General features: G+C 39.3%; 1 protein-coding gene across 1 annotated transcript; it reads left to right on the plus strand.

Moving 5' to 3' along the window:
* The first annotated feature begins 4,105 nt into the window (after window positions 1-4,105).
* LOC140746577 (uncharacterized) lies at window positions 4,106-5,949 on the plus strand. The gene has a single exon (XM_073078705.1). The coding sequence runs from the start codon at window positions 4,168-4,170 to the stop codon at window positions 5,947-5,949; it is 1,782 nt and encodes a 593-aa protein (XP_072934806.1). The 5' UTR covers window positions 4,106-4,167.
* Window positions 5,950-15,057: the final 9,108 nt, after the last annotated feature.

Here is a 15,057-nt window from a genome sequence, read left to right on the forward strand (position 1 = left end):
TTAAATTAGAATCAATAGGCGAACCATTTCCTATTAACAAGGGCGTACGCCAAGGGGATCCTCTCTCTCCCACGATATGTAATGCCGTACTCGAGTATATCTTTAGACAGCTGAACTGGGAACACTTAGGTCTGAACATTAATGGAGCTCGCCTAAACCACATAAGATTTGCCGACGATCTGGTGCTTCTTGAAGAGAATCCAGCAGCAATAGAAAAAATGATGCAGAGCCTAGCAAATAAAAGCAGAGAAGTTGGTCTGCAAATTAACGCCAGTAAAACAAAACTGATGACAAATTCAAGAGAAATAGACATTATGGTAGATGGCAGTAAGATTGAATATGTTAAAGAATATATCTACTTGGGACAGATAATATCACCTAAAGATGAAATGACAAAAGAAATAAACAACCGTATAGCCCAAGGATGGAGAAAATACTGGTCACTGAAGGAAATAGTGAAAAGCAAGGAATTAGGCAACTACATAAAAAAGAGAACATTCGAGACTTGCATTCTTCCGATCCTTACTTATGGATGTGAAACTTGGTCAGTAACACTCCATCATAGGGAAAGACTAGCAAAATGTCAACAGGCTATGGAAAGAAGCATGTTAGGGATAAAAATCAAAGACAGAGCCTGGAATGGAGATATAAGAAAAAAAACAAAACTTACAGATATTCTTACTCAGATAGATGTCCAAAAATGGAGATGGGCTGGGCATATGCTACGCCACCCCGTTAATAAATGGAGCAAGCAAATCACTGTTTGGCAACCAAGAGACGGCAAAAGAAGAAGGGGGCGTCAAGTCAGGAGATGGGAAGACGACTTAAAACAAACAGCGGGACCCTTCTGGATGAGAGTGGCAAGGGATAGGGTCTATTGGAAGGAATTGGAGGAGGCCTATGCCAAAAGGCACACTGAGCTTAGGGACTTCCTGTAACCCTAGGTTTAGGAATAAAAAGGCTATAATAATTATAAAAAAAAATTAACAAAAAAATACAACCGACTTCTATGTCACTACAAAGTAAAAAATCATTGAAATAAATGTTGGTTTTGTACATATTTCTGAAGTCGGCACTCAATATATTTCGTTGGATAACGATGTAAACAGCGTGTCTAATATGAGCGCCGACTTCAGAAATATGTACAAAACCAACATTTATTTCAATTATTTTTTACTTTGTAGTGACATAGAAGTCGGTTGTATTTTTTTGTTAAAAATTTTTTTCACCCTTTTTAGTGATGACATACTAACATTTATATTAATACAATATAAAATTGTATAAACGTGATCATGAATTAAGGTAAGGTCTGAATTTACATTGATTGGAACCGCCCGCTCGCAGGCCGCTGCCGCGCCCTGCTCGCTTAGTTTTATATTGTATTATATGTTCCAACCTAACCTAACTAAATAGTCAATGATGTGAACCTAGAACCTACACGAAATATCTTCAAACACAACTCAATTATTCCCATCGGTTGAGGAGTTACATATTTTGTCTCCGAGCCACATTATCAGACCCTTAAATAGTCAATGATGAACTGGCTTTGTAATTTCATTAGAACCTACAACAAATATCTTCAAACACAACTCAATTATTCCCATCGGTTGAGGAGTTACATATTTTGTCTCCAGAACCCGCTCTGATCCTCATCATATTTAAATGGGACCAACTTGTAGCAATTGTACACACACGAAACTAAAGGCATTAAAATAGGTTCATAAACGGCGAAGTTATGGCTGTTATATTTACATGGGTGGAGGAGTTCCCCTCATTTTCTCCAGATCCCATCGATGGATCCTAACCAAATTTAAATGGGACCAATTTCCAGCTCGTCTCTATACAATAAAAAAAGAATTATTAAAATCGGTCTACTAACGGCGGAGTAATTCGTGTACATACATAAAAAAAAAAAAAGATACCGGCCGAATTGATAACCACCTCCTTTTTGAAGTTGGTTAAAAATAGTATAGAACGAAATTCAGGTAATATAAATATTAGAAAATGTGAATTGATCTTAATTTATTTAAATTATTATTTTATTATCGTTGTAATACTTTAATATCGTCAAATATAAGAAACTACCATTTGAAACATATGTTCTTGATAGGTCAACACCTTTGTTTGATTGATTTAATGATTAAAGAATTAAGGTGTTAGCGTGTCTCATATAGAGGCTTAAGGTGACAGAAAATATTTTTTATAAAGTGTTGAACGCGCCACAGCCCGGCGCACGCGATCGGGTGCGGGGAAGCGGTGCGGGGAAGCGGTGCGGGGTGCACCTTCCTCCGCGCCCCTTACCAAGACGACGGAGGCGGGAGCGCATTTATCCTCGAGCGACCAGCCAGTGCCTTCAAAACCTTCAAAGCGACCGCACGCTACTAATCTGTAAAATTTCGGTTAACATTATACCAGCTCCAAACACTTCTACGTCTTTCATTTCGGGGCAGTTACCCCTAGCTCAGGGAGATAGGGACTGCACGCCAACAAATGGTCCTTCGAAGCAATCAAGACGCTGAAATTTAACAAGATTGATCAGAATTCGTCGATTCAAGAACGCCGGCGCTTTTTAACGGACTTCGTGCCACGGCCGCCGTTAAGTCTTACCAGTCGGCGCATTCATCGAGGGCGGATTCAAATAGTAACGGGCGGCTACGTCAACTACATCGCGGGACAAGAAGCTCAATTACGTGGTGCACCGTAATCGTGAGATCGTTTCATATTCCTATTTATAATCAAACTTTCACTATCCATCCATTTCATTGCATCTATTTATTTCATTAAACGTGTACCATTTCATATTCACTTCCATTAAATTTCAACATTTCTTCGAGACTTCATTTTCATTTCGAAAATCACTTTACTGTTTCATATATTGAAGGTGGTAGAACCCTTTGTGGTTCAACTCCGGCAGCACCACCGCCACACCTATTTCTACCTAATAACAGCAGTGTTAGTCGCTGCTTTATTCCGGTTTGAAGGGTGTGGTAAGGGAGACAGACTTTTCCGAGGCGTTCCAGCTTAGTCCTCAGGGGTAGCGGCGCATCTGTGGCCGACCTCGGGTAGGAATATCTAATCCTATCTGAGGTTGATTACGGATGTCCATGGGCGGCAGTAGCCACTTACCATCAGGTGGACTGCATGCTCGTCTGCTACTCTTATATTATAAATAAAATATATATTCGCATTTCATGCTATTTCATAGAATACTTCTCTTCCTCCATTATTAAGCCATTAATCATACACATCCATTTACAGTTTCAAATAAATCCCCTGTAACATTTTTTTTTCCTTTGCAGAACACGTGGTGGCGCAACGTGCTTATATCTGCTTTAGCATATTTTTCTTTTTTTTTTTTCTCTCCTCTTTTGCAGAGCACGTGGTGGCGCAACGTGCTTATTTCTGCTTTAGCCTATTTTTTTTTTCTTTTCTCCTTTGCAGAACACGTGGTGGCGCAACGTGCTTATATCTGCTTTAGCATATTTTTCTTTTTTTCTTTCACTTTTGCAGAACACGTGGTGGCGCAACGTGCTTATTCTGTTTTATCCTACATTTTTTTTTTAAAGCGTAGCTTGCTTGCATTTTCCTTCTTCTATTACTGGACAATATTTTCCAATTTTTTTTTAATATTTTGTGAGCTACGAATATATTCTTTTTTGCCATTCTGCTAGCCTTACTTAATTTACAATGGCTACCGAAAGTAAAATAAGTGATTTATGTAGGAAACGTGGTTCCATTAAAGCTAAGCTTACGCAATTTTCCACATATTTAGCTGTTGTAGAAAGCTGTGAGAAGTTGAGTCAACGTCAATCCTCAGAATTAGATGTACGCCTAGTCAATATTAACAACTTATATGCAAAATATGATGCTTTACAGACCGACATAGAACAGCTGGTGGAAAATCCCAACGAGCAGTATGAGGAACGAGAGCGGTTCGAGAGCCAGTATTACGAGCTGGTGGCCCGCGCTCATTGTTTGCTCCCGCGCAGCAGCAAGGCAGCTACGGGACTTAATACTTCAACGGTAAGCTCATGTGGCGGATGCAAAGATGGACACAAGAAACGCGTTAAATTGCCTATTGTAGAATTACCTACCTTTTCAGGTAGCTATCAGAATTGGCTTGAATTTAAAAATACCTTTATTTCTTTAGTTCACAATGATACAGAGATGGACAACATAGACAAGTTACATTATTTACGGGCTTCTCTTAAAGGAAATGCTTTATTAGTCATTGATAACTTAGATTTTAGAGGCGATAACTACAATATAGCATGGGAGCTGCTTTGTCAAAGATTTTATAATAAGCGACTGTTAATTAATAATCATGTACAGGCAATTTTTTCAGTAGAATCCTTTCATAAGGAGTCCAGCGCTTCTTTACGTTACATAATTGATGTGACCAATAAAAACTTACGAGCCTTAGCCACATTAGGTTCACAATCGGTGGATCACTGGCTTGTAGATACATTAATAATAAATATTATGACAAGTAAGTTAGATAATGTAACCAAGCGACAATGGGAGGAAAATAGAAATACTTTAACCGATTCTCCCTCTTTGTCTCATTTTATTAAATTTCTTAGCAATAGGGCTGACTTATTAGAGACTTTGGAAGAAGGGCAGGTTCCAAAAAATAAACTTGATTCACAAAAACCTAAAAGTTTTGTTATAGCTACTGGAAAAAGTGTTAAAGCCATATCATGTCCTCTATGTAAGCAATCTCACTTTTTATTTGCGTGCCCTGATTTTAGAAAATTAACCGTAGATGAACGCGTAAATAAAGTCAATGCGTTTAACGTTTGCATAAATTGTTTACGTCCCGGTCACAAAAGTTTTTCTTGTCGCCTCAGTAATTGTAAATATTGCAAATTAAAACATAATACACTTCTTCACGTACATAACGACGTACCCCAATTACAAGAAAGTAACGTTGCCTTATCTGCAAACCATTCCAATAACTCAAACATTGTGTTACTGTCCACAGCCTTGGTGAATGTTCTGGATGCTAATGGGGAGCCGCACAACGCCCGAATCCTTCTGGACAATGGGAGCACGGCAAACTTTATAGCTAAGGATCTTTTACGCAAACTTAATCTTCCTAGTCATGCCACTGGTTCAAGGGTGATAGGCATAAATAGTCAGGTGTCAAATAGTTCACAATCATGTTCAATTACATTAAAGTCGTCGATTAGTGACTATAAGATTGGCATTGACTGCTTCATTTTACCTGAAATTACTTCTTCTCTTCCTAGTACATTTATTAATATTAATAATTTATCTCTTCCATCCGGTATTCGTCTTGCCGATCCTACCTTTAACATTCCGTCGTCCGTTGATATATTAGTTGGAGCGGAAATATTTTGGGACATTGTAGGCGCGAATCAAATTCATTTGGGTAAAAATAAACCCACTTTAGTAGAATCAAAATTAGGTTGGCTTTTATCAGGTGTAGTGCAAAACAACAAAAATAAATCACCCGTACCTGTATGTATGTTCACACAGAATGACCGTTCAGATTTAGACTTGTCGCGTTTTTGGGAACTTGATACGATTCCTATTAAACATGAACTTACATCAGAAGCATGCATACGTGCATGCGAGAATAGCTTCATAGATTCTACAGTACGTAATAATAATGGACAGTTTGTTGTTACAATTCCTTTAAAAGAAACGCCTGATAGTTTAGGTAGTTCTTTTGAAATGGCGAAACGTCGATTTCTACATACTTCACATACACAACTTAAGCCATTTGTGCGCCATCGCGCCTGTGAAGTTCGGGAAGATTTTAGTAATAATACGTGGCGCTACGTTCCTTCCCATGATAATCCCGCTGACCTCGCGTCGCGAGGCCTCAGTGCTGACCGCATAGGAGATTCATCTCTTTGGTGGTCTTTATATGGCTTTAACACTTTTTCCAGTAGTTATAACAAAACTTTTAGGTTTTTGTGAATCAAGTTTATTTTTTGGAACCTGCCCTTCTTCCAAAGTCTCTAATAAGTCAGCCCTATTGCTAAGAAATTTAATAAAATGAGACAAAGAGGGAGAATCGGTTAAAGTATTTCTATTTTCCTCCCATTGTCGCTTGGTTACATTATCTAACTTACTTGTCATAATATTTATTATTAATGTATCTACAAGCCAGTGATCCACCGATTGTGAACCTAATGTGGCTAAGGCTCGTAAGTTTTTATTGGTCACATCAATTATGTAACGTAAAGAAGCGCTGGACTCCTTATGAAAGGATTCTACTTAAAAAAATTGCCTGTACATGATTATTAATTAACAGTCGCTTATTATCGAATCTTTGACAAAGCAGCTCCCATGCTATATTGTAGTTATCGCCTCTAAAATCTAAGTTATCATCTTAGTTTTTTCGAGGGTAGGTGCTTAAACAGCTGACACGTATTTTGTGCAACTCTACATTTTTATTAAATTTAAAATAGTAAAACATTACATAACATTAATGTTTATGTGATAATAAACCCACCTACCAGCTATTTATCCTTAGTTCAAACTCACAATTAGTTTCCTAGTGACACACATTGCAATAACCTAAAATAAAAATGGAGTCACTGCAAAGTTCACTGTCAGCCATGTCCACACTGTTCACAAGCAAGATGGAAGAATTCCAACAGCAGCTGCAGCAAAGTGGTTCTTCCCCACCATCCACGTCATCCTTGTCGGCAGACTTCACCGCTTTCCGACTCTTCATACTGTCTGCTTTGGACACTCTGCAGAAGCAGATGGAATTTCTGGCCCGTCAAGTAGACCGCTTGGAGATGAGGGGAAGGCGTAAAATGATCTTGCTGCATGGAGTACCAGAACAAAAAGGTGAGGACACAATAATTACTGCAGCAAACATTGTCATGAGTAAAATGAATCTTCAGATTGCACATGACTCAATAAGTCGGTCACATAGATTAGGCCAGCCCACTCAGAACAGACCGCGGCCCCTGGTTGTCAAATTTAAAGAGGTTGCAATACGGGATCAAGTGTGGTTTGGCAAGGCTAAACTGAAGGGCACTGGAGTCACGCAGTCCGAATTCTTAACGAAGTATCGCCATGGCCTCTTCATGCGGGCCAGGCAGCAGTTTGGGATTCATAGGTGTTGGACGCGGGAAGGTGTCATCAACGTTCTGGCACCTGACGGTTCGCGACATCGTGTGGAGTCCTTGGCAGACCTGGAGGCCATTCCCACAAACACCTCTTCTGCGCAGCCAGCACTAGGTAGCAGGCCGCTGGACGACAGGGGTGCGCCGCGCACTCGGAAAACAACGAAGAAGTGAGACACCGTGGTTGTGGTTATCTTCTTAGTGCTCTTATTTCCGATTTTAACATTCCCCCGCTGAAGTGAGTAACGCTGATGTAAATATGTTCCATGTTCTTGTTTTTCTTATATTATTTCACCGTATTTTATTCATTTCCACTCTGTAGATTAGTTGTTATTGTAGTATACTATTTATATTTGTTAATATTATTGTACTGTTCGAACTTTTTTACGCATACCCTGTTTGTTTACAATATTTTTAACATTGATAATGGCCATAATTTATTCTTGCTTCTCAAACTGACATTGCAATCTGTCATGTCATAGTTTTTGATGTGACGTCGCACGTCAGACTGACATTGAGGCAAAGATCAACGTATAATTGTGCCATTGACGTGTCAATTTTTAATAACATCAATTAAATGTCGCTTTTTTTTATTTTTATTGATCTATTTTCTGTTGTTTGATTATTTTAAATCTCCGTTGTTATATATTATCGTTTCTTATACAGCTTATTGTGTGTTTTAATAGTTTATTGTTGATAATTTGATTTGTTATTCTATTTACTTATTTTTTCTTTTTATCTTTCTTTTCATACAGCTGGTGGGTAGGGGTTAAAGAGATAATTATTTTATAAACTTAACTTATAATTATTGTTATATACATACATACTTTAAATTAGTACTAGGTTAGTTTGTACCTACTAAAATGGTATTAGAGGACTGTGGCGAACATTATTTTTCCTTTTCTTCTGCCTCTGATGGCTCAAATAGTGACGACAGCTTTGAAAGTATTCCTCCCCTAAATAAGACTCTAGATTCTCACTTCTCAGATGTTCTGAAGAATTTTAATGTAGTTCACATAAACGCTCAGAGCATTCCGGCACATTACCCCGATATGTTGTCAACATTCGATAGCCAGCACATACACGCCATCCTAATTTCAGAGTCATGGCTTAAGCCATGTCTTCCTTCAACTACTTATTCTCTTCCCGGATTTCATTTAATTCGAAACGATCGCACTGCTCGGGGCGGTGGCGGCGTTGCAATTTATCTGCGTTCCCATATCCCTTTCACAATAATAAGTATGTCACCGCAGGACTTGTCTGGGAACGCAGCTGAACATCTTTTTATTGAAGTTCAGCTCTCTCATATTAAATTGCTTCTTGGTGTATTTTACAGCCCTTCTCTCAGCATCGATTATTTCACCTGCCTGGACAAACTGTTTGAAGATTTATGTCCTCTCTTTCACCATACAATTGTTATGGGAGATTTCAATACTTGTTTAATCAAACAGAATGTCCGATCAGTTAAATTAAGAAATATATTCGATGCCGCTAACTTACATTTACTACCCCTTAATGCAACACACTTTTTTCCTAACAGTAACCCATCTTTGCTTGACCTTATCATTGTCTCTTCCCCTGATTATGTTAGCAAACATGGTCAGTGTGCTGCTGAGGGGTTCTCCTATCATGACCTCCTCTACATGTCATATAAAATTCGACCTCCAAAGGCAAAGTCAAAAGTTCTATTTCAGCGAAATTTTAGTGGAATGGATTTAGTAAAGCTCCGTGAAGATGCTGCCAAAATTGATTGGAGTGCCATAAAGGAAGCTAGCGATATTGACGAACAGGTGGCAATTTTCAATTCTCTTTTAATCAATTTATATGATCTGCATGCACCTGTCCGTCCGGTACGAATAAGACATCCACCAGCTCCATGGCTGACCGATGAACTAAGGGCAATTATAAATAAAAAGAACTCCGCAAAGGCGAAATACAAGTTGGATTCTAATGACGATAATTTTGAAAAATACAAGACAGTTAGAAATCGGTGCAACATGATGTGTAGAGACTTACAACGACGCCATGTCTATAAATCAGTGCAGAATAAAGATCCCAGCCGTGTCTGGAAGTTTCTCAAAAAATTAGGAGTTGGGAAAACACAGAACTCTCTCCCACATGACCTGGACTTAGACAATTTAAATCGTCATTTCTCTAACTCTTCTTGCATGGAAAGCAGAATTAAAAAAGATACCTTAAATCAGCTGTCAGTTTTTCCCAATCTTAATTCTCCGTCTTTTTCTTTTAGTCAATTTGCCGATCGTGACGTTGAGAGGGCTCTACTCTCCATTTCCTCGGACGCAGTCGGAAGTGACAGCATTAGCCGTAAGATGATCACTCCCCTCCTTGATCTACTCGTCCCTATTATATCATTTATCCTCAACCAATCTATCCTAAAGAACTCGTTTCCCTCTCCCTGGAAAGATGCTCAAATTATTCCTATTCCCAAAAAATTGAAACCTACTTCCTGTTCTGATTATAGGCCTATTTCTATACTTCCTTTCCTTTCCAAAGTCCTTGAGCGCCTTATCCACCAACAACTACATTCCTATCTCTCCAATGATGCCCTTTTAAATCCCATGCAATCCGGATTCCGTAGTGGTCATAGTACGGCTACTGCTTTACTGAAAATCACTGATGACATACGGGAGGGGATGGACAACCAACAGCTCACGGTGTTGACGCTGCTGGATTTCAGTAAAGCGTTTAACACCGTGGACTTCGACATCTTGTTGGGAGTTCTTCGTTCTCTTAACGTATCTCCGACAGCGATTGAATGGTTTCGTAGTTACTTGTTTGGACGCCGGCAACGTGTCCAAGTTAAAGATTCTTTCTCTAATTGGACTAGTACTGGAGCCGGTGTCCCACAAGGTGGCGTGTTGTCCCCTTTGCTCTTTGCCATCTTCATAAATTCTATAAACCTCAATCTCTCTTCTCTCTACCATCTGTATGCAGACGATCTACAAATTTATCAGAAAACATCTTTAAATAATTTACATCATACGATACATTCTATCAATGCGGATCTTACTTGTATTTCGAATTGGAGTAGGTCATTTTGTTTAAAATTAAATGCCGAGAAATCTCAAGCTATAATTGTCGGTAGTTCAAGGGTGGTAGCTAAAATTAATTGGTCTGAGCTTCCATCTCTCACCTTGGACAATGTGGCTATTCCCTTCAGCAGCCAGGTAAAAAACTTAGGCCTGCATATAGATCAATGCTTGTCCTGGGTGCCGCAAATTGCCGAGGTAAGTAGGAAACTATTTGCCGCGGTTGGGTCACTGCGGAGACTAAAAAATTTACTACCCGTTCCTACTAAAATTATGCTTGCGCATTCCTTGCTTCTACCTATACTTGACTATGCCGATGTGTGCTACGCTGACATTACCGAAGAGCAACTTAATAAGCTTGAGCGCCTTCAAAATTTATGTATACGGTTCATATTCGGTCTTCGTAAATATGACCACATTTCAGAGTACCGCACTAAACTCAAGTGGCTCCCCATTCGTCTTCGTCGGAATGCTCATATTCTGTCACTTCTCTACTGCGTGCTATTTGATCCCAATTCTCCTCCTTACCTTAAAAGTCGATTCAATTACCTCCACTTAACCCATGACCGCTCCTTACGTTCCACAAATAACCTTATCCTCAGCACTCCTATACACTCCTCCTCCTTCTACAAAAAATCCTTTACTGTTGTTGCTGTCCGCCTCTGGAATTCCCTTCCTAAGTCTATCCGTCTATCCAGTTCTTTGTATATTTTTAAGAACCAAGTCAAGGCTCATTACTTGCAGCTTTGACTTGGTTTCCTTCTTACTTTTATCCTTTCTTCCTCATAACATATTTCCTTCTTATGTTTCCCTTCTTACCTATGTTACGCCATTGACACAGGATCTTTCTGATATGTATTTATGTATATACTTTCTTATTTCTATTTATTATATACTATATGTGTACACCCTACCTTCTTACGATCTCATATTTCTTTAACTCCATCCCAAAGGTTGTCTGGAAGAAATCGCTTCTAAGCGATAAGGCCGCCTTTTTGTACGCTATCTCATTTATTGTGTTATATGTATCTTATATGGTGTACAAATAAAGAGTATTTGTTGTTGTTGTTGTTGTTATCAATGACTAATAAAGCATTTCCTTTAAGAGAAGCTCGTAAATAATGTAACTTGTCTATGTTGCCCATCTCTGTATCATTGTGAACTAAAGAAATAAAGGTATTTTTAAATTCAAGCCAATTCTGATAGCTACCTGAAAAGGTAGGTAATTCTACAATAGGCAATTTAACGCGTTTCTTGTGTCCATCTTTGCATCCGCCACATGAGCTTACCGTTGAAGTATTAAGTCCCGTAGCTGCCTTGCTGCTGCGCGGGAGCAAACAATGAGCGCGGGCCACCAGCTCGTAATACTGGCTCTCGAACCGCTCTCGTTCCTCATACTGCTCGTTGGGATTTTCCACCAGCTGTTCTATGTCGGTCTGTAAAGCATCATATTTTGCATATAAGTTGTTAATTTTGACTAGGCGTACATCTAATTCTGAGGATTGACGTTGACTCAACTTCTCACAGCTTTCTACAACAGCTAAATATGTGGAAAATTGCGTAAGCTTAGCTTTAATGGAACCACGTTTCCTACATAAATCACTTATTTTACTTTCGGTAGCCATTGTAAATTAAGTAAGGCTAGCAGAATGGCAAAAAAGAATATATTCGTAGCTCACAAAATATTAAAAAAAATTGGAAAATATTGTCCAGTAATAGAAGAAGGAAAGTGCAAGCAAGCTACGCTTTAAAAAAAAAAAATGTAGGATAAAACAGAATAAGCACGTTGCGCCACCACGTGTTCTGCAAAAGTGAAAAAAAAAAGAAAAATATGCTAAAGCAGATATAAGCACGTTGCGCCACCACGTGTTCTGCAAAGAAAAAAAAATGTTACAGGGGATTTATTTGAAACTGTAAATGGATGTGTATGATTAATGGCTTAATAATGGAGGAAGAGAAGTATTCTATGAAATAGCATGAAATGCGAATATATATTTTATTTATAATATAAGAGTAGCAGACGAGCATGCAGTCCACCTGATGGTAAGTGGCTACTGCCGCCCATGGACATCCGTAATCAACCTCAGATAGGATTAGATATTCCTACCCGAGGTCGGCCACAGATGCGCCGCTACCCCTGAGGACTAAGCTGGAACGCCTCGGAAAAGTCTGTCTCCCTTACCACACCCTTCAAACCAGAATAAAGCAGCGACTAACACTGCTGTTGTTAGGTAGAAATAGGTGTGGCGGTGGTGCTGCCGGAGTTGAACCACAAAGGGTTCTACCACCTTCAATATATGAAACAGTAAAGTGATTTTCGAAATGAAAATGAAGTCTCGAAGAAATGTTGAAATTTAATGGAAGTGAATATGAAATGGTACACGTTTAATGAAATAAATAGATGCAATGAAATGGATGGATAGTGAAAGTTTGATTAAAAATAGGAATATGGAACGATCTCACGATTACGGTGCACCACGTAATTGAGCTTCTTGTCCCGCGATGTAGTTGACGTAGCCGCCCGTTACTATTTGAATCCGCCCTCGATGAATGCGCCGACTGGTAAGACTTAACGGCGGCCGTGGCACGAAGTCCGTTAAAAAGCGCCGGCGTTCTTGAATCGACGAATTCTGATTAATCTTGTTAAATTTCAGCGTCTTGATTGCTTCGAAGGACCATTTGTTAATATTAATAACTTATCTCTTCCATCCGGTATTCGTCTTGCCGATCCTACCTTTAACATTCCGTCGTCCGTTGATATATTAGTTGGAGCGGAAACATTTTGGGACATTGTAGGCGCGAATCAAATTCATTTGGGTAAAAATAAACCCACTTTAGTAGAATCAAAATTAGGTTGGCTTTTATCAGGTGTGGTACAAAACAACAAAAATAAATCACCTGTACCTGTATGTATGTTCACACAGAATCACCGTTCAGATTTAGACTTGTCGCGTTTTTGGGAACTTGATACGATTCCTATTAAACATGAACCTACATCAGAAGCATGCATACGTGCATACGAGAATAGCTTCATAGAGTCTACAGTACGTAATAATAATGGACAGTTTGTTGTTACAATTCCTTTAAAAGAAACGCCTGATAGTTTAGGTAGTTCTTTTGAAATGGCGAAACGTCGATTTCTACATACTTCACATACACAACTTAAGCCGTTTGCGCGCCATCGCGTCTGTGAAGTTCGGGAAGATTTTAGTAATAATACGTGGCGCTACGTTCCTTCCCATGATAATCCCGCTCACCTCGCGTCGCGAGGCCTCAGTGCTGACCGCATAGGAGATTCATCTCTTTGGTGGTCAGGGCCGGACTTTTTAAAATTATATTCTTCATATTGGCCTTCTTAATATAATTCTTAATTTCTTTGTTAATTAATAAATTCCCTAGCCTTACAAAACTAAAACGTATAAGTGCTTATATTTTCAGATTTATAAATAAATGTCGTAAGGTTAAATGTACATCGGGACCTTTAACGTTAGCTGATCTAAATAACGCCACAAATGTACTTATTAAATTTTCTCAAAAACATTCCTTCCCTGAAGAATATTCTGCCTTAAAGGCTGGCAAAGCGTTACCCAGTAAAAACAGACTTTTGTGCCTTTCACCTTTTCCAGACTCTGATGTCATTATTAGAGTTGGGGGCAGGCTTAGCAATTCATATTACGAATATAATGTTAAACACCCTGTTCTTCTTTGCAGCAAACATCATTTAAGTACCCTTATATTTGACATGCTTCATAAAAATCTTCTACATGCGGGTCCACAATTACTGCTAGACACAATTACTGGGTGTTAGGCGGTAGAAATTTGGCAAGAAAAATTACTCGGTCTTGTACTAAATGTTGTCGAATAAAGGGGGAAACTATACAACCCATTATGGGAGATCTTCCAAGGGAACGTTTGCACTTAGAATTTCCATTTTTAGATACCGGTGTAGATTATGCCGGGCCAATAATGATAGCTAACCGTAAAGGTAGAGGATGTAACTTAATTAAATGTTTTATTTGTGTCTTTGTTTGTTTAGCCACACGAGCCGTTCATCTTGAGCTAGCCTCGGACTTAACAAAGGAAGCCTTTTTAGCCGCTCTCAATAGATTCATAGCTCGAAGGGGAAAGCCGCGTAGCATGTTCTCTGACAATGGAACAACCTTTGTCGGTGCATTTAGCGAATTGACTAAACTTCTTTCACAGGATCTACTAAGCGGCTGTCTTGACAAAGGTATTAATTTTCAATTTATTCCCGCCTATACTCCACACTTTGGTGGCTTATGGGAGTCAGCGGTAAAATCTGTTAAACATCATTTAAAACGAACCTTAACCTTAACTAATTTCACTTTTGAAGAAATGGCTACTTGTTTAATTGAAATAGAGGCAATTCTAAACTCTCGACCTCTCACTCCACTTTCCAATGATCCATCAGATCTTTCTCCTCTTACTCCAGCTCATTTCCTTATTGGACGATCTCTGATAGCGTTGCCGCATCAGAACATATGCAATCAAAATATAAACAGTTTGCAACGTTTCCAGCGGATCCAAGCACTAAAACAACATTTTTGGACTCGCTTCTCTAATGAATATATTTTGTGGCTTCAACAGAAGACAAGGTGGAGGCAATCAAGAGGAGAACTAAGGGTGGGTGCCTTAGTCCTGATCAAGGACAAGTCCGCGCCACCACTTCAATGGCTTCTGGGGCGCATCATAAGGCTACTGCCCGGAGCTGACGGGGTTGCGAGAGTAGCCGATATCCAAACGCGCAAGGGTGTCATCCGCAGGGCTTACACAACGATATGCCCTCTTCCCGTAACATCATCAAATTTTGAAGAGACTTCAAGGCGGAGAGTATGAACGCGCCACAGCCCGGCGCACGCGATCGGGTGCGGGGA

The sequence above is a fragment of the Epargyreus clarus genome, unplaced genomic scaffold, assembly GCF_041222505.1.
Source record: "Epargyreus clarus isolate Ecla_fem2 unplaced genomic scaffold, WU_Ecla_fem_2.2 ptg000013l, whole genome shotgun sequence".
Lineage (NCBI taxonomy): Eukaryota > Metazoa > Arthropoda > Insecta > Lepidoptera > Hesperiidae > Epargyreus > Epargyreus clarus.

Excerpts from the sequence above, each read along its gene's own strand:
- LOC140746577 (XM_073078705.1), top strand. The coding sequence starts at position 4,168 with ATGGACAACATAGACAAGTTACATTATTTACGGGCTTCTCTTAAAGGA.